We start from the raw sequence: 19,707 nt of genomic DNA, 5'->3' as shown, positions 1-19,707 counted from the left end.
AAAAATCGTTTCTTCATTGCATCACTTATGATTAGTCATATCTGATGCACTAGTTATGAGACATTCACATTCTGAACAAACTGTAGGTACAAGTTTATCTTTTTAAGGTGCACTATAAAGCTTTGTACATAATCCTGTGTGTGTATATATTGTGTATTCTCTGTTAACTTCATTGTGGATTTTTATTGTGCATTAGGCCAACATGTTTTTGTATGCACATTCGTTGTTACTAACATGCTGAGTATATTATTTTTTTATGATAAATGTATCCACTATAATTTATATGGTATCTATTGTATGTATTCAATCCAAGGGAGCTTTTTTGAACCAGGTGATGTAGCTGTTAGCCTCATAGATATTTGAAGGGGTGTTTTTATATTTTGTTAGGGTGCGCTCACACCAGCCTTGTTTAGTCCAGTTAAACCGAACCCTGGAGCGTTTGCCCCATTGTGCGGTTTGTTTGGGTCGGTGTGAACGCTGGCCTCGAACTCTGGTGCGGACCAAACAACCGCACCCTCGTCCGCTTCGTAGAGGTGGTCTCGGTCCGCTATCAAGCGTACTCCAGAGCGGATTATTCCTGGTGTGAACCACATCCGCACCAATAACAAGAAGCGCACCATTTTACGCGTCATTTCCGGTTATGGCAGCAGTAAAGTTAGCAACCAGCAGCTAAAATGACTAGCAGGTTAGATGCTTGCTTGACATTTGGCATGATGAAAGTATTTCATCGCTGTTTGAGAAGGTCCATAAAAATACAGAAGTATTTAAAATTTTCAGTGAAAAAATGAAAGAAAAGGGATTCAACCGGACAGTTGAACAGTGCCGCATCAAGGTAAAAAAACTGCGTCAGCAGTACATTAAAATCAGAGACACTCAGAAAAGTGGTAGCTCTTCGGATGTTAAAGATAAATTTGTGTGGTATGATGACCTCGACACTATTCTTAACACACGACCCATGGTGAATCCGGTGGACGTTTTGGAGTCATATGAGGAGGAGGGGTCCCAGAGCACAGCATGCACCAGCTCGTCACCGACCCAGGAGAGCCACAGTTCCTCGGTCGATACGGATAGCTAATGCTATCCTCGGCTAATGCTGAGGACTCGGATAAAAGTGGTAAGTTCATGCCTGGATTCATTCATTATATTTGCACATTCATTCCTACAAATACGGCGCATTGCCACATACACACACTGCTCTGTTAACACATACCCTATAATCTGCTGTTGTTTACCTGTAAATATCATGAAAATGCTTATACACCTATATACACAGACCAGTCTCAGCAGACAGGAAAGAGATGGGCCATTCCCGGAGCTACATCCAAGAAAAAAAAGGCAAAGACTGGTCTGGAGAGCAGAATGAAAGAATATATGGCCGAGCAAAAGAAACAGCTTGATGCTTGATGGAAGCTGAGCAGAGCCACCAGCGGCAGGAGTCAGCAACATTTGAACATTTTCTGAGGGCACAGCAAGAGCCAGGAGAACCGGGGATTCAAGGCTTTACAGCAGCAAAATCAAGAAAACAATTGAATGTTTCTACAGCTCATTGGAACTGTTGTAAATGACATGACAAGCCAAACATCATGCCAACCTCAGCCTGACTGGATGTCAATGCAAACAGACGGCATACTCCATGCCCCTGCTGCACACACAACGCATGTCACCACAGTCCATGCCCCACCTCCCCACTCAATCAACCCTGCTCACTCCACTTTTACACACCCCATCCATGCCCACTCCACCAGCTATACCAACTTTCTCAGCCATGCCCACTGCTTCACCCAGGTCGACGACATCTTTGCCCACTGCTTCACCCAGGTTGTCTCCATGTGTGAACCAAGAGTGCCAGCCCATACCTCTGACTGTTATCCTCGAGGAAAAAAACGATGGTCCAAGTATTTCCTTTAGTTAGATCATACCCAGTTTGCAACCAGTGTTTGAAAGGCTTAATGTTCTGCCATGTTGAAAAGTTGCTGTTGAAAATGTTGAAAAGCTTTATTTTCAGGTACAAATATCAGCACATACATTTAAATGTTCTGCCTTATTGAACTTTGCTACCTCAAAACAGTGAAGGTTGAATTGAATGTAAGTGGTACTCCTTAAAAGATTTGCCATTTTCTTTAAATTGATAAGGATTTTGACAAAACATTAATGCACTAGTTTTGTACTATGTCTTACCTCAAAATGATGTAGCATTTTTTTTTTTTTTAACTTATTAAGGATTTGCTACGTATTATGCTACCTCAGTTTTTACTTTATACTGTAGCAGTTGTTTGCACATTGAACCAATAACTTAACATTTTCACACTTCGCAAAATAAACATTACGTTTAATCAAAACATGGCGTTAATTAGTTTGGTGAAGAAGATTCATCAGTAATTTCTAGAAGTCACAAACACACAACCAAAATGAAGTTGAGAGTACAGTCTGGACGAAAACAAAGCTTTCTGAACTCCTTTTAACAAGTTAACTAATGACATGAACCAAATCATGAATCAAAACAAAAGTGAATCAATGTGTCACATTGTATTAACTGGATTGATTCTTTGATAAGCAGCTACTTAATTATTAATGTGACCAGGAGCTCTGTCCACACATCTCCTATAACCTCTTATCCTCTCTCCTCACTTTTCACCTCTCTTCTCCTCCTCCTCCTACTACCCTGAGCTTAAACTCTAGAAAAAATAGGCACAGACGGCATTTCTCCATGATGTACAGTAGGCTCTGATCTGATGTACAGATTTGCTGTCTACCTGCCTAAACAGTTTGACCAATAACAGAAGGGCGTTGCGGCCACGTGAGTTTTTTTTTACAGATTTTGGACCGTTTGTAGGTCAATTTTGACCTACTCAAAATTGAAACAATGTATCATCCTCGCATTGGTTCGGATCAATAAACGGACCTTTCACGGACCTTTAGGTGTGAACCTGACCTTTGTCTGAGGAAGAGCTTTTGCTCAAAATGTCACAAGGTGGTAGGGCTGGGCGATATATTGATATAAAAAATATATCGATATATTTTTAAATGTGATATGGAATTAGACCATATCGCATATATCGATATAGTTCAAATTTGCGCTGTGATCCTTGCTCCAGGCAAGCTGCTGACCTGGAGCTCTCTGCACTGCTCCCCCCGCCCCTGCTCTTTCACCACAGAGGAGGGAGGGGCAGGAACACACACTCCGGCACTCTTCGACAAACATGGAGGAAGCAACAACGTCTGCGGAGCAAACACATCCCTAAACTTGTGTATGAAAGACACACGAGCTTGTAGTTCATCAGACTTGTTTTTTAAAGACTGGACATTTGACAGGACTATAGACGGTAAGGGGAGACGATTAGCCGGGGTCAACTTCCTTAGCCGCTGTCGAAAAAACGCCTTTCTTTCCCCTCTTCCTCCTCCTCGTCTCACTCCGAGTGTTTGTAGAGGTGCGCATAAAGTCATTGTTGCAGTTAAAAACATACTCGCCACTGGAAAGGGAAAAGTCCACAAGTAGATCCACTGGGAGACCATGCGATTGAAATCCGAAAAGGATGTCACGACTGTATTGAATCCTACTTGTGTGAGGAGGATTCACAACCAGTCCCAGTGTGAGATTCAGCGTGGCCATCAGGAAAAGTAAAAATACTATCTACATCTTCGACTCAAGCGCTACAATACTCTCCGAAAAGTGCGCATAAGAGCATTAAAGACAGGATGCCGCTCGTTTGGAAGTTAATAAACAACTAAAAACACACACACACACACACACACACAACGCACACGCCAACGCCTTCTGCCGGTCGCCACAAGAGCAGCGCCCAATATATATAAATGCTGCCCTTACTAGTGTTTGTCATATTTTGTTCTTTTGTAATGTTCGTTAATTTGCATCTGTGGATTTGTTAGAGAGGAGAAGAAAATCTGTAATTTGATTTTAATAAGCCATTTATAGTTGTCAAACTAAAAAAATGTTGATATTGTACTTTTCTCATATAAATATATTTATTTCAGAAAAAGATTGGCCTATTTTATTTTATAGGCTATTTTTATTTAAGATATTTTTTTATTTAAATGTGCACCTTACGGAGCTTTGATTTCAAAAAAGGTACTCCTGTTGTTATACAGTATGTTTACATTTTATTGTTATTTGAACAGCTGAGCATTTATTCATGAACCAGGTGAAGAAACACGTTTGTTATTTATTCATTTGATTTTGCAACTGTTCACTGAAATAGCCGGTTTCAATAAAACTACTTGTGACATGTCATATTTGGCTTTGACTTTGACTGAACATTTGCTCTCACTTTGCGGAAAAAATATTGGGATATATATCGTATATCGATATTCAGCCTAAATTTCAATTTCAATTTCAATTTATTTAGGATAACCCCTTGAGATGCAGCATCTCGTTTTCGAGGGGGTCCCAACACAAATACAAAGATTACACAAAGTATACATTACAATAAGACACAACAGACACAAAAACACACTGCTCTACCACTTCCACAGCCCCCACGCCCCACGCCCCACCCACCCAATCACACACACACCCACTTAAACACGTACATACATACATACATACACATATACATATATATATGTACACATATACATGCAGGTGTAACCACATTGCAATAGAGTGCAACATCAGGAAACAAAGTACCACAGAAAGTTATGGGGAAAAAATAAATAAATAAATAAATAAATAAATAAATAAATAAAATAAAGAGAAACACAGAAACAATATCAAAAACAAAGACAAGTTGTTCTTAAATGGGAAAAAACATTTGATCGGAAAATGTAAAAGGAGGTAATGGACTTTAAAAAGGGAGGAAGTTTATTCCAATCAGATGGGGCTTTGAATTTGAATGACTTGCGACCTATTTCTTTATGAATTTTAGGAACTGTGAAAAATGGATTAGTCATATGTCTAAGAGGGTATGGAGATGTATACTGGACCAGGAGCTGTTTTAAGTATGGTGGAACAGTTAAGTGGGTACATTTAAAAAGAAACAAGACCCAGTGAAACTGACGCCTGGACTTTGGATGAAGCCAATTGAGGGCCTCGTACATATGGCAGTGGTGAGTTCTGAATGAACATCTCAAGACAAATCTACATAAGGAGTTGTGTAAAATATTAAGAGGTTTGAGGATGGAGTCAGTGGTGTTTTGATAGACAATATCAGCATAATCGAGTATGGGAAGTAAGAGTTGTGAAATTATTCTTTTCCTGACTTGAAATGAAAAACAGTTAATTGAACGATAGAGAGAACCCAGACAGCCATAAATTCTTTTACAAATAAAATCAATATGTGGTTTAAAAGTAAGCTCAGGGTCCATCCAAAGACCAAGGTACTTAAATACATTTACTTTCTCTAGTGAAGTACCATCACTAAAATTAATAAGTAACTCAGGTAAGTGTGATAAGCCATATTTTGTGCCAAACACCATGCAACATGATTTTTTCATATTGAGAACAAGTCTATTATTTTTAAACCAGTGTTGGACAATATTAAAATCTTGTTGCAAATTGTACTGGATTTGTGATATGTCAGTATTGGAATAGTAGATAACAGTGTCGTCAGCATACAGATGAACATGACAGGTAGTGCACAATTGGGGTAAATCATTAATAAAAATGGAAAAGAGAAGTGGACCTAATATAGAACCTTGTGGAACACCTGTATCAACTAACATTTGACTGGATTGACAACCATTAACATAAACATATTGATGCCTATTGTGGAGATAAGAATTGAACCAAAGGACTGCATTCTGGTTCAGTCCAATATGATGCAGTTTGTCAAGGAGAAGGTAATGGTCAACCATATCAAAGGCTTTGGAGAGATCAATAAAAATTGCACCTATAAGTAGGCCAGCATCAAATGCTGAAAACAAATCATTTGTGAATTTAAGAAGAGCTGTAGTTGTGGAGAAGTTAGGTCGGAATCCAGATTGATATGGAGATAAAATGTTTGCTTGAGTGACATAATTAAATAATTGACGAAAAATAAGTTTTTCAAAGATTTTTGCTATTACTGAGATTATAGAAATAGGTCTGTAATCATTTACCTCTGTTGAGTTTCCACCTTTGAAAAGAGGAACAACTCGAGCACACTTCCATACAGAGGGAATACGATGTGTGGACAGGGAGAGATTAAATAAATCAGCCAAAGGATACATCAATATATGAGCAGCAAGTTTCACAAATTTAGGTTCTAGACCATCTGGACCAGCACTACAGTTCTCTTTCATCTCACAGATGGCATTGTAGACGTCAACAGGCATAATTTTCCTGAAAGAAAACAGGCTATTCAAAGCAGGGGAAGTAGCGTGTTCAGCCATGGTATAAGGGGTAGTATGCAGTGAACGAGAGACAGATGAGAAGTGTTCATTGAAAGCATTAGAAATGAGAAAAGGATCTGAAATAGTACTATTGTTCATATGAAGCTGATTGATAGAGCTTTTGCTGCCTTTGTTAAGAATATTATTCAGATGACTCCAAAATTGCCGAGGGTTATGGAAATGTTGAGAAAAATTGTCATTATAGAAATCAGATTTAGCATTTCTTGTTTTGGTTTTACACTGGTTCCTTAAAAGTCTATATACTTCCCAGTCATTGGATTGTTTTGATGAGCGGTATTTTGCCCACGCCATATCCCTGTCCTTGAAGAGGCTTATAAGGTGAGAGTTGATCCAGGGTAAATGTGAACCTTTAACTCTAATGGTTCTCATTGGGGCATGTTTATTTATTACATTGGCCACTTCACAACAAAAGAAGTCCCAGGCATCATCAACATAGGGAATTAATTGAAACCTGTCCCAATTAATATTGATTAGGTCATTTATGAAATGGTCTGTGTTCATCTTTTTACATTGCCTGAATTCAATGTATTTAGGGGGAGATCGAGGGATTTTAATTTTCCAGACACAATATATAAAACAATGATCACTAAAGCAGTCAGACATTACACCAGATTTGATTATCCTTTCAGGATTTGTAACAAGTATCCAATCTAATAAAGTTGACGACCGAGGAACAACTCTAGTAGGTTCTTTTATTAACTGGGTGAGATTTGCACCATGAAATAAATGTCTATCAGTAGTAGAGGAATGGCTAAGCCAGTTGCTATTAAAATCACCCAAAATAATCAATTCACTACGTTTCTCAAAAGAGTTAACAGTTGACAAAATACTTTTCATAGAGTCAGCAGGGGCCGAAGGAGGTCTGTATATATTACCAATAGTTAATGTTTTGTTTTCATGAAAGATAATGTTGGTAAAGAGACATTCAAAATTAACTGGTTCGACATTAGGAGTGACACATTTTGAGTTAAGATGAGACGCAACATAGGTTGCAACACCACCTCCTTTGGAGCCCCTGTCAGCTCTATGAAGCACAAAGTTATTTATCTCCAGCTCATTATCTGGAATTCTTTCGTGCAACCATGTCTCAGAAAGAGTAATGATGTTAGGCTTATGGATTTGGACCCAAGTCCTGAGAAGATTAATTTTTGGTGCAAGGCTCCTAATGTTAAGGTGAATTATCTTAAGACCCTTTATATGATCAATTGTACCTTATTTGAAAGAGCAGGAGTATGGGAGACAGGTGGGGGGGCGAGGAGAGGAGGGGGCGGGAGAGCAAGAGCAGACAAGACAAACACACACACACACAGATAAACAAGGTGGACTGACAGACACACATGTGCGCGCGCGCGCGCACACACACACACACACACACATAGACAAAACAAACGAAGACAAACAAACAAAAACAAAAATAGAAAAATAATAATAAGCAGATTAACCAAGAGAGGACAAGTAGCCACAAGCTCAGGCTGCATGAAAAATTAACAGTTGCTTAAGAAAAGAAAAGAGAAAAGAAAAAGAAAAGGGGCCATCATAGCATAGCCAACCAGACCACAGAGATCTGCAGCAAAAATATATCGGGATATGACTTTTGGTCCATATCGCCCAGCCCTACAAGGTGGTACACAATAAATGATCACGATCAAACAGTTTTATTGGCCAGTGTTTAGGCAACATTACAGTATGTTGTTTTGTTGTTGATTTGTTCATGAGCAATGAAGTACTGTTCTAGTTTGTCCAGGGCTCTTCACTGCCCTGTTAGGAGCACATGTAAAAAAGGTTCTAAGCTATCTTGATATGAGGTGCATATTTTCTTTCCTAAATGGATATATACGCTACATTTTATTTTGGTATCTTACCTTTTTTGAAAATGTAAAAACTTATCTTACATACTAACATTGCCTGTATTGAGATTGTTCATTGTTAAACTTTATAATTTGGTTACTGACTATGGTCAGTCTGATTTGAGATCTGACAGACAGAAAGCCTCCAGTAAATTGTACAAAAGAGAGAAGTGGCGTTCTCATCTTTCTTATATTCACTACACTTACATTGTCCTTAACAATGACTTCTATGTTGAGTAAAATGTACTGTACTGTGCCCCCCACAAAAATTTTGATCACCAGCCATCACTGGTTGTGGGGCTGTTTTGCTGCCAGTAGATCTGGTGCTCTAAAGAAAGTAAATGGAATAATGAAGAAGGAAGATTATCTCCAAATTCTTCAGAAAACCTAAAATAATCAGCAGAAGATTGGGTCTTGAGCGCAGCTAGGTGTTCCAACGGGACACTGATCACAAACACACATCTAAAGTGGTAAAGGAATGGATCAATCAGGCTAGAATTGAGGTTTTGGAATGGCCATCCCAAAGTTCTGACTTGAACCCCATCGAGAACATGTGGACTGTGCTGAAGAAACAAGTCTGAGCTAGGAGGCTGAGAAATTTGGTCGAACTTCACAGATTCTGTCAAGTGCAGTGATTAAAAATTCAGCCAGTGGACAACCAGAAGCTTGTGGATGGATCAAAAGCACCTAATTGAGGTGAAAATGAGCAAGGGACATTTAACCAAATATTAGAATTATATAGTTACAACTACAGAAGTTATCTAGTTATCTCTGTGCTTTTTTTACTGTGTATATATTGTTAATAATTTACAATTTGTTTTATTATATAGTGTTTTTAACATTTTTGATAATTTCGTAGGAGACTTTAACTAGTGAGGTTAGCTTGTCAGCTAGCCTAGCTATCAGTAACCACAGCGGGTGTGAGAAAGTCCTACTGAGAGTGATTAGAAATAAGGCTGCTGGTCCAGATAATATACCTGGCCGAGTAATAAAAAAATGTGCCAATCAGCTAGCTGATGTTATTACTGACATTTTTAACATCTCACTCTCACAGGAGACTGTTTCCTCCTGTCTCAAGACAGCCATCATCGTCTCTGTACCTAAAAAGTCTGCTGTGTCTAGTCCAAATGACTACCATCCTGTGGCTTTCACTCCCATCCTGATGAAGTGCTTTGAGAAACTGGTTCTCTAGCACATCAAAGACAACATCCCTGCCATCCTGGACCCTCACCAGTATGCTTTTTGAACCAACAGATCCACAGAGGATGCCATATATACTGCTCTTCACTCAATCTTCACGCACCTGGAGAATAAGAACAGCTACATCAGGATGCTGTTGTTGAATTCAGCTCAGCATTCAACACAATCACACCCATGAAGCTGATTGGAAAACTTAGCACTCGGCTATAACCAGTAGCTGAGTACAACTCTCTGAAACTGGATATTAAACTTCCTTGCAAGCAGACCCCAGAGGGTACAGATTGGCAGTCACACCTCCTCTACGTTAGCGCTCAACAACGGAGCAGCCCAGGGCTGTGTGCTCAGCCTCCACATTGTACACCCATGACTGCACTCCCAGACATCAAGTGAACTCTACAGTATGCAGACGACACCACCATCATCGACGGCATTATAAAAAGAGAAATCAGCAATCCTGCAGAGTGGTACACAGAGAACAATCTACTGCTCAACATTAGTAAAACCAAGGAGCTGTGGTGGAGAAGGTGAAATGTTCTAGGTTCCTTGGAATTACCATCACTGAGAATCTATTTTCGTCATCACACATCACCACCCTGGTTAAAAAAGCATGGAAAGGGCTATATTCAATACAAAACTTAAATTCCAGAGCAAGATTCTGGTCAACTTCTACAGAGGAGCGATTGAAACCATGCTGACTGGAAACATCATAAACTGGCATGGTTCACCACGGCCCAGGACAGGAAGGCTCTACAGACGGTGATTAAAACCACCCAGATCATCACTGGTACCATCTACAGAGCATCAGTGACAACAGTGAAGTGAGATGTCTGCACAGAGCCCAAAGAATACTAAAAGACAACACCCACCCCAGCCACAGTCTGTTCACCCTGCTGCCATCTGACAACAGATACAGAAGTATCCGCTGCCATACCACCAGACTACAGAGCAGCTTCATGCAGGCTGTGACACTCTTACAAGTTTCACCCTGGCAGACCCACTTCAATAACATTTGCTGTCACATATTTACATAGCAGTGTGAGTGCAGTCAGATTCTCTTGGCACAGCTGTTGTCAGTTCATAAAATCCTTATGAATTCTCCTTCTCATCTTTCTTTGACTTCATGACATTTTCCATTGGGGTTAAGAAAAAGCAGTGAGGAAAGTACATTGGGGATGGATAATCGAAATTTCAGCCGACATCATCCCCCACTTTAACCATAACCCCAGCCATCACCTGACCTTCCCTGCCCTTTTTCTCGCCTGTTTCCATTTTCCTGATCAACCAGCCCTGCACTGATATATTAGCCAATTTTCCCCCATCAATTGCAGGTTTGGCATAGTTAAAATGTCACTTCTGCTGCACTTTCAAGTCTTTGTAGCCTGCAATCTGGAATCTGAACTTAAACCTGCCTTTCAACCTACCTGAACCTACATGCCTACCTATACCTGCCTGGTGGCCTATAAACACCTTCACCTCTAAAATAAATCATATCACATTTTGCCTTGACTTGTCTGCATTTGGTTCCAATCCCTGTTGCCCTGCTCACACCATCTGTGTCACATTTCCATTAAACAGACCTGTTCAGCAAGACTTTTGATAACTGCTTGCAATGTTGCTCTTACAAGCAAGGATTTTATGTGAATTGTGAAAACAAGAAGTGTTGTTGCAACTCAACTAAAATGTAAACTTTAGACCATCTTATTCTCTCTGACGTGGCCTCTGCTCTCACATTGCTTTGTTGCTTGTTTAGTATGTGTTTGTGTTGGGAGGAGTGGGGAGCTCAGTCCAGACCTCCTGCGAAGACAGGCACAGAGAAATTAACATACCTGGTTTTTGTCCAGCTCACAGTTCTTATACTCCTGCTCTCCTTGCTCCTGGAAGGTGACGATGACGAAGCCCACAAATATATTCATCATGAAGAAGGCGATAAGGATGAGGTAGATGATAAAGAAGATTGAAATGGCCACTCGGTTGTTGTACACTGGGCCTTTATCCTCTAAGTTTGAATCAATGGCTTTATATAGTATCCTAGGTAAATAACAAAAAAAAAAGACCTTTGTACACACACACACATAATAGTCACACAAATCCAAACACATGTAAATTGCAGACTGGCAGCAGATCACTGAATTTTGAGATGCCAATGCTGTAATAAACAGAAACCATCAAAGAATTGGTGTAAAACAGATAATAACTCACTTTGGCCATCCTTCAAATGTAGAAATGGTGAAGAGAGCCAGCATTCCATTAAAGATGTTGTCAAAGTTTAGTTCTGAGTTGGCCCATTCCCTCCTTTGGACTTCCATTTCATGAAGTGCTCCTTCCTGGTACTTTATATACCAGCCTCTAAGCCACAAAGTGGGTGGGAAAGACAGACAAGATGAGATGGAGGACTATTGTCAAAATCACCTTCATGGCTCTTTGCAGGGTTCACCAAGTTAGATTTAAGATTTTTTTAAATACCACACAGAATGAAAAGGAGCCCCTTGGGTTGGTATGATCAAATTCACACAGCCCCTGTGGCTGGTTAGAGAAGCAAGCTTGTGACCGTTCAAATCATCATAAATCTGGGTGGGGAATGTATAAAGCAGCGCTTGCTCCAGCCTAATTACCACCGCTAAAGTGGCCTTGATTAGGGGCCTTAACCCAAATTGTTTCAGTGGAGCTGCTCAGTGGCCGACAGATCAGTGTGGCTGTCCCAGGCAGCTTCCAGATTTGAATGTGTAACTGTGTGAATGAGAGTGAAAAGAGAGTATCGCTCTCAGTGAACCCTCCCTGAATTTTTCTTTTTTTTAATTGTTCAGTCATTGCCAGCAGTATGTCGAAACAATGATTCCTAATAATATAATCTAAATCAATATGATATGGACCCAAAGAAAAATGGACATCGGCAAATGGATTGATTGATTTAAATTCATTTATGTTTGTCTAAAATTGACAATTTTAAATTGACACTAGCTATTGTAGCAAGCAGGTCAGTCCCACTTTGTTCTGCCTCATACACTGGATGGGAGACAATCGCAGTTTGTTCCCATAGAAAAGCCTGTGGGAGGGGTTGTGTACTGCTTTTTATTGCAGGTGGGGAAACCACCACCTAACCAGACATACAATTTTCACAATTTTCTCTTAGAAAATGCTTCAGTTGAAGCATAAATATTACCTTTGTCTTGTGTTTTGTTTGTTTTTGAGTGTGTAGTGGGCTCTTGTGCTTTACAGCTGCTTCACTAAACTTTTCTTTGGGAACTTTCTAGGAACTGTCACACATGCAGTGGATGAGGCCATCCCAAACAGGGCTATCTATAAACTCTTAGAAATAAGGGCTCCAAAAGGGTTCTTCCTGAAGGGCTGGAACCATTTTTTGAAGGCAGGGTTCTTTAGGGGTTCTTTGTAAGAACAAGGGTTCCATTAAGAACTATTTTCATCCAAAGAACCCTTTTTGGAAGAAAGAGTTCTCTTAGCATTGTTGAAAACATGGGCGTTAACAGATCCTCACCCTCAAATATTCAAATGTTTACCCATGTTTCAAATGGTATTTTTAAGCATTGATGTATCTGGAATCCCCTTAATCAATTAATTTTACTTGTGTTCTGCCAGGGTTTATATCCTTACCATCATTTCATGCCATACAATAGTTAATTATTTACCTGTATTGAACGGACACTATGTTAATTGGTTAGTCCCTCCAAGGTGAGATACATTGTGTGTAAGTGTTGTAGGCTTTGGAGATGTATGACCATAGAGACAAGGGTTAAGATGAGGAGCATTGTCTGTTGAAGATCTTTTTTTTGATCATTTCTAATACATAGGGCCGGCTCTACTGAAGGTTTGCATGTATTAAAACATGTGCAAACTCCTTGCACACGCAAAAAAAATGTACAAAATGATTTACTAACGGTGCGCAAAAAGGATTGCGTCTGTCAAAGGTGCAAAATAGCGCGTCTGCATTCAGTTAGTACGTTTGCAGCAATGAATATGCAACATGGGGCATTTACACGCAATTGTGTGTGTTGTGGGTGGAGAAAATGTAAATATATTAATTTAGCACACGCAAAGTGATTTATCAAACCTGAAAGCAATTTTGCCAATAGAAACTGCTCTCTATTGTCTATATTTGACACATCTCAAAGGGAGGTGCAAACAGTTTGTATGCGTAATTGCGCACACATGGCTGCGGTTATTGTTGCAAGAAGGAGATGCTGAGAACGCATTTTTCACCCTCGTGTGAACATTTTTGGGATGAATGAGGAAACTATCATTAGAACATATCGCCTATCCAGCCTTGCCATTTTGGAGCTGTTGGAGGAACTCAGAGCGGATTTGGAGCCAGCTACGAGAAGGAGTCACACAATACCTGCAATAACAAAACTCCTTGCAAGTTTACTATTATTATTATTATTATATTTATATTATTATACGCCAATTTTTCTTTTGTTCTTCTTCTGATGTCTTGGTATCTCCTTTTCACTTCATCCACTGTTCGCCAGCATTAACTTTTTCACCGATTTTCTCCCACACGGCGTTCCTTTGCGCGACCGTCAGATTCCTTTGCTGCAGCTCAAGGGTCGAATTTCACTTTGCGCTTTTGCTCTCTCAAACTCGCCATGCTGAAAACCATGAAACACACTAAACCCTCATTTAAATAGGTGTTTCTCCAACACGTTTGCACCTTTGTCTTTAACGCAATCACTCTTAGTAAATCGCCCACAAACCGCGGTTCAACCCCACACGCAAATTTCTAGATTGCGCACGCAGATTAGTACAAGCAATTTGGGATCTTAGTAGATCTGGCCCAGCACTTGACTAGTGCTTGTATAAAGAGTGGCAAAGAATACAGCACATATATGGAATTAGGAATGCACCCATCCAATACTAATATCGGTGTGATACAGACTGGCTCAGCTGGATCTGGTGTTGGTGAACATGGATCTATTCAATTGAATTTTATTTAACAAGCAGTACAGGATGAGATAGGCATAGCAACAAGATCTTAAAAATACAATTGTAAAATACAGTTGGAGTCAAGAAATGTAACACTAGACATGAGACATGGCAGCAGCCTAATGACTTTTCACACCTTAATCAAACTATTCCTCCTGGATTTGTCTACTCATCACAACCCCGTACCTCTGGCACAGGGTGTGGTCTGGCGATATTAAACAATCAAAAATGGAAAGTGTCCTCCATTATAGTGCCTGTGTACCCCTCATTTGAGTCCATTGCTCTGCAAATCAAGGGCCCTACTCCTACTATTCTGGCCCCTATTTATCCACCACCCAAGCCGAATAATGCCTTCCTACAGGAATTCTCTGCCTTCTTAACAACCTTATGTTCTTAACAACCTTATGTTCTGTATTGCTGGGTGATTTTAATATCCACTTGGATAGCATGATTTTACAAAGGACTTTACTTCTTGCCTTGACAGTTTTGGACTACAGCAATATATTGACTTTCCGACACACTCCAAAGGACACATTCTTGACCTAATCTGCTATTCTGGTGTAACCCCTCAAAACTGTTGTGCCTCAGATTGCCTATCTCAGACCACAAGCTAATATCCTTCAATATCAATCTAAGATTATCCAAGACCAACATGCCTCGTTCGATCACATTTCGAAACATCAAAAATATTGACCTGTCGACCCTCTCTAATGGAATTGATGACTTTCCCAGCAGAGACAACTTATCCACCACAGATGAACTGGTATCCCACTACAATATTGGACTTCATCGACTGCTAAATATTCTTGCACCTCTGAAAACAAGATCTGTTTCCTTTGCCCACTCTGCTCCTTGGTTTACACCAGCACTACGCCAGCTCAACTAAAGGCTGTCAACTGGAACGCCTTTATGCCAAAACTGGCCTAGCAGTGCACAAAGAAATGTACCATAATCACATACTCCAATACAAGGATGCTCTTTCTTCAGCCAAAACCACATACTACTAAACCTTAATCAGGACAGCGGATGAGAACACCGGAGCCCTATTCTCAACCATCAACAATATCCTGAAACCACCTGATGCTCTACCACCTCACTTACTCACAGCTACAGAGTGCAATAAATTCATGACCTTCTTCAATGCCAAAATTGAAAACATCCACCAGACATTGACTGCTTCAAATAACTCTACATCCTCTCTGCACTCTCTGCCCACATTTTCCATCAGCTCTCCACTTGCCAGCTTCAAACTACCAACTGTCTCTGAAATAACCGGACTCATCCTTAAATCCAAATCATCCACCTGCCAGCTAGACCCCCTACCTACCTACCTGGTAAAAAGCTGCCTGCCTGCCTTGTCCTCTCTCATAACTGACGTCATTCATTCCTAACTGACTTCTGGTGTTGTTCCATCATCACTAAAGACTGCTGCAATCACTCCAACTGTCAAGAAACCTGGTGCAGACCCGAATGATTTGAACAACTTTCGTTCCATCTCAAACCTGCCATTTCTCTCCAAAATACTTGACAGAACTGTTGCAGCTCAACTAAATACACATCTGTCTCACTACAACCTCTTTGAACAATTTCTTTGAACTATGCTGACGATACCCAGCTCTATATTTCCACCAAGCCTACCTCCACTCTGCCACCCACGCTCTATCCAACTGCCTACTGGAAATTAAATCATGGTTCTCACTCAACTTCCTTAAACTGAATAGTGACAAAACTGAGGTCCTCCTCATTGGTACTAGATCCACCCTAGCAAAACACAACCCCTTCTCCATGTCTATCGACAATTCCACTGTCCCACCATCACCTCAGGTAAAGAGCCTGGGTGTCATCCTGGACGGCACCTTAATCTTTGAAGCCCGCATCAATAATGCTACCTGGTCTGCATACTTCCATCACGCAACATCAACAGTCTCCGTCCCTCACTTACACCAACCTGCACTGCTATTCTCGTTAACACCCTGATTACATCCCGTCTGGACTACTGTAATTCTCTCCTCCATGGTCTACCTTGGAAATCACTCCATAAACTACAACTAGTCCAGAACACAGCTGCTCGTATCATTACCAGAACTCCCTCTACTGAACACATCACTCCGGCCCTGCAGCAACTCCATTGGCTCCCATCAAATCCCGCATTGATTTTAAGATTCTACTCCTCACTTTCAAGCTCCTTCACAACCTGGCACCATCATATCTCTCTGAACTTATCCATATCCACACACCTCCCCGCACTCTCTGATCCCCTTCCTGCCAATCTAACCACCATTGGGTCAAGCGCTTTCAGCCGATGTGCCCCCAGCCTTTGGAACTCTCTCCCACCAGACATTCGCACTTCTGACACTGTCTCAACCTTTAAATCCCGCCTGAAAACACACTTATTCTGAGTGGCTTACTCTGTATCAGACTAATCATACAATCACACCCTTGCCTATTCTCTATTATTGCACTATGTAATCCCATCGTCATATATATTTATTTATTTATCTTTCATAATTGCACTAAAATGTTTCCTGATTTTCTTTTAGGATGTACTGTTGTTGCTATGTGTGGTGACCTTGAGTGCTTTGAAAGGCGCCTTTAAATAAAATGCATTATTATTACTAATGGTTAAAACTAAAAACCAAAATGACAGTTACCAGCATAAGCCACTATGTTCTGAACAGACAAATTAAACACTTACAAAAAGTAACATTTGCATTTTGGAATATAAAACAGTAAGCTTAACAAACTACTTAGTACAGCACTAGGCCTGATGGGAAATGTGGGCAATCACTACAAGGAGATTCTGACTTTGTATTTGTGTCCCTACTATTTCCCCCGGGCAGTTCTACTGTTGTTGTATTTTTGTAATACAGCAGGAGATTGAATCAGGAACCTTCAGATTGCTAGACGACAGCTCTACCTCCTGAGCCTACCTATGAGCAACATTCAGGTCATCACACATGCTAAACAGGTGTGATATATCATTAGTGATTACTTTAGTGTATCTCTAATTGGAGTAGCCTACCTATCCATGATTAAGAGTTTGTTCACACCCTCACTCAGACATTGTGTATTAACTGATACTAGAAACTGGACTGAAGTGACAGAAGATCAGACACAGAATAGCTAAATCTAATATCTTATTTCAACAAGCTTGAATCTAGTTAATGATTTTTATTGTGGAAGGTGGACTATTTTAATGCTTGCATTTGTTTTAGCTTTTCTGTAGAAATGAACTAGCCTGGACGAATAATGAAGTGTGCCAGTGGAGGCTGTTAGTATTGGAGTTGGAGGACAGACATATTAAATCTTTTCCACCACCACAATTATTATGTGCCCATACTCCTACTGCTCTAATTGGAGCCTGTATTACTTTGTTGTTTGTAGATGGTTTATGATTCATCCAGTGTAGTAAATGGACCTTGGCCTGATGCTACTAACTGTCTTTTTTCTGTTCCCTCTCTCTATGTCAACATTGCTGAAGATTACATGAATTCACCTGCTGAGGACAGATTGATGTGTCTGGGTTGTGTCCTGTCTGTCATGGTGCTGATTCCATGGGTCCTATGCTCACTTTTGACCTGTTCCACTGGGTCCTACACAGTCTCTCCTGTTCTGTTGGCTTACCCTCAGAGAGTCTCCCCTCCTTATCCATCATTATTCCAAGATTTTTAAGTAGATGTTTTACTTCTTAAAAATTGTTTGAATGTTTTCTCAATTTAAACATTGGTCATTGTAACACAGATTGAAGCCAAGGGGGTTATAGATGACACCCTTGGAATGTAAAAGGGTTTCTTAATGGAACCTTCTGGGTGGGTTCTAGATGAAACGCTTGAAATATGAAAGGGTTCTCGGTAGAACTCTCTGGGTGGGCTCTAGATGGGGTTCTAGATTAAACCATTGGATAAGAAAAGGTCCTTGGTAGAACCCCCTTGGTGGGCTCTAGGTGGGGTTCTAAATGAAACCCTTGGAAGATGTCTTACGGCGGAGTCTAGAACGTCATCACAGGTCGGCCATCTTGGTACAGGTTAGCTTTCTGGCTGTATCTGTGGAACCTGAGGTAACCTGAGGTAAGGTCAGTGATCTGCACAAACGCTAATACTCTTACCTCGCTGAAACCTTGACGGATTTACAAACAGTTTGGTTTCTTACAAACGTTATTAACATGGTTATATTTCTGGATGCTTGAACATGTTGAAATCGCATCTTTTCTTTTCGAAGAAATTATCACAGTTTTACCCGCAGATTCCGCTGGATACGGTACGGCTACGGTACGGCTGCGTTACGGCTCTGGTACGAATTTGCTCCGTCGTTCTCGTCCAGCAACCCCCACCAGCTGCGTTTTGAGTCCGCCATGGCGCAGCTCCGCCGATCAGCTGGAGTTACGAAACCGAGGAATTCCCGCGATAATTACATAATCACACACGACTGCAGATATATGTATGTGTTATAAACACAACAACACGAAGTGTTCCTGACCGACGGATTAGAAGAAGAGCTCGTATTTGTCTCTTTTTTGAGGTTTTTGTGTTTGTATCAACACGGAGTGTTTTATTTAGAAAATCAACCGGATGTCTTGTTGTTGTTTCGTGTCTGACTTCCTGTCTGCTCTGTGCTAAATTCGGCTGAATTGCTGCGTTGTGTTGCGGCGTCCTCCAGAATAGAAGTCCTGCGTATCTGCTCCGCAGGGCTGCAGCAGACACGCAGCGCAGCGACCTGGTGGAAGTTAGCTCATAGACTAGAGTACTACGGATCGGCTCCGCCACGTAACGCAGCCGTACCGTATCCAGTGGAATCTGCGGGTTAGTTTGAAGGATTTTTAGCTCGTCTTCTGGGTTTATAATGGGTGTGTATTGCGTGAGCTAGAGTGCGTGACATAATCGCTAGAGTGGAGAGCAGCTGTAAAAACTTTAGAAGAAATTCTCTTCAGCTTGATTTCGGTCCCACATATTTTACTTCACATGGACAATATATACATAGAAATGTAAGAAATCTTGTTGGCTTTCAGATGATGGTCTTATTTCAGATGTAGGACTTATACTTTTGGCTGTAAAAGCCCTCAAGCGACAAGCACTCCAGCAACTCCCCCATAAGCCGCAATGTTAATTTTGAGCCTACATTTCTGGAGGAGAGCAGACTGTACCTGTTTTGTCTCTCGCTCTAGCTCCCTAAATTTTTACTCAACAGAAATAAAAAACACATCACAGAGTTCAGCAATGTCCCCTCCTTCTGAAAATATACATATTTTGGCGATAACCACTACATTTCTTTCAAAACTTGCAGGTGTTTGGGAGGCGTTTTCCCATTCATCCTTATGGGGAATTTTTCAAATTTCATCCTGCTACTACTTGCATACGTTCAGCTATAGAAACCGTTC

General features: G+C 40.6%; 1 protein-coding gene across 1 annotated transcript in view; it reads right to left on the bottom strand.

The window, feature by feature from the left end:
• Positions 1 to 19,707, bottom strand: part of LOC311253685 (dihydropyridine-sensitive L-type skeletal muscle calcium channel subunit alpha-1-like) — a 344,036-nt gene that overhangs the window by 197,364 nt on the left and 126,965 nt on the right. The window contains exons 24-25 of the mRNA XM_084347719.1: positions 11,595 to 11,741; positions 11,222 to 11,423 (exon numbers count right to left, since the gene is read on the bottom strand). Coding sequence (XP_084203845.1) covers positions 11,222 to 11,423; positions 11,595 to 11,741 — 349 coding nt within the window. The remainder of the gene's footprint in view (positions 1 to 11,221; positions 11,424 to 11,594; positions 11,742 to 19,707) is intronic.

The sequence above is a fragment of the Pagrus pagrus genome (assembly GCF_965226575.1).
Source record: "Pagrus pagrus genome assembly, chromosome: 3".
NCBI lineage: Eukaryota > Metazoa > Chordata > Actinopteri > Spariformes > Sparidae > Pagrus > Pagrus pagrus.
Note: the sequence above shows the minus strand (reverse complement) of the source record. Positions and strands in the feature narration are given on the sequence as shown.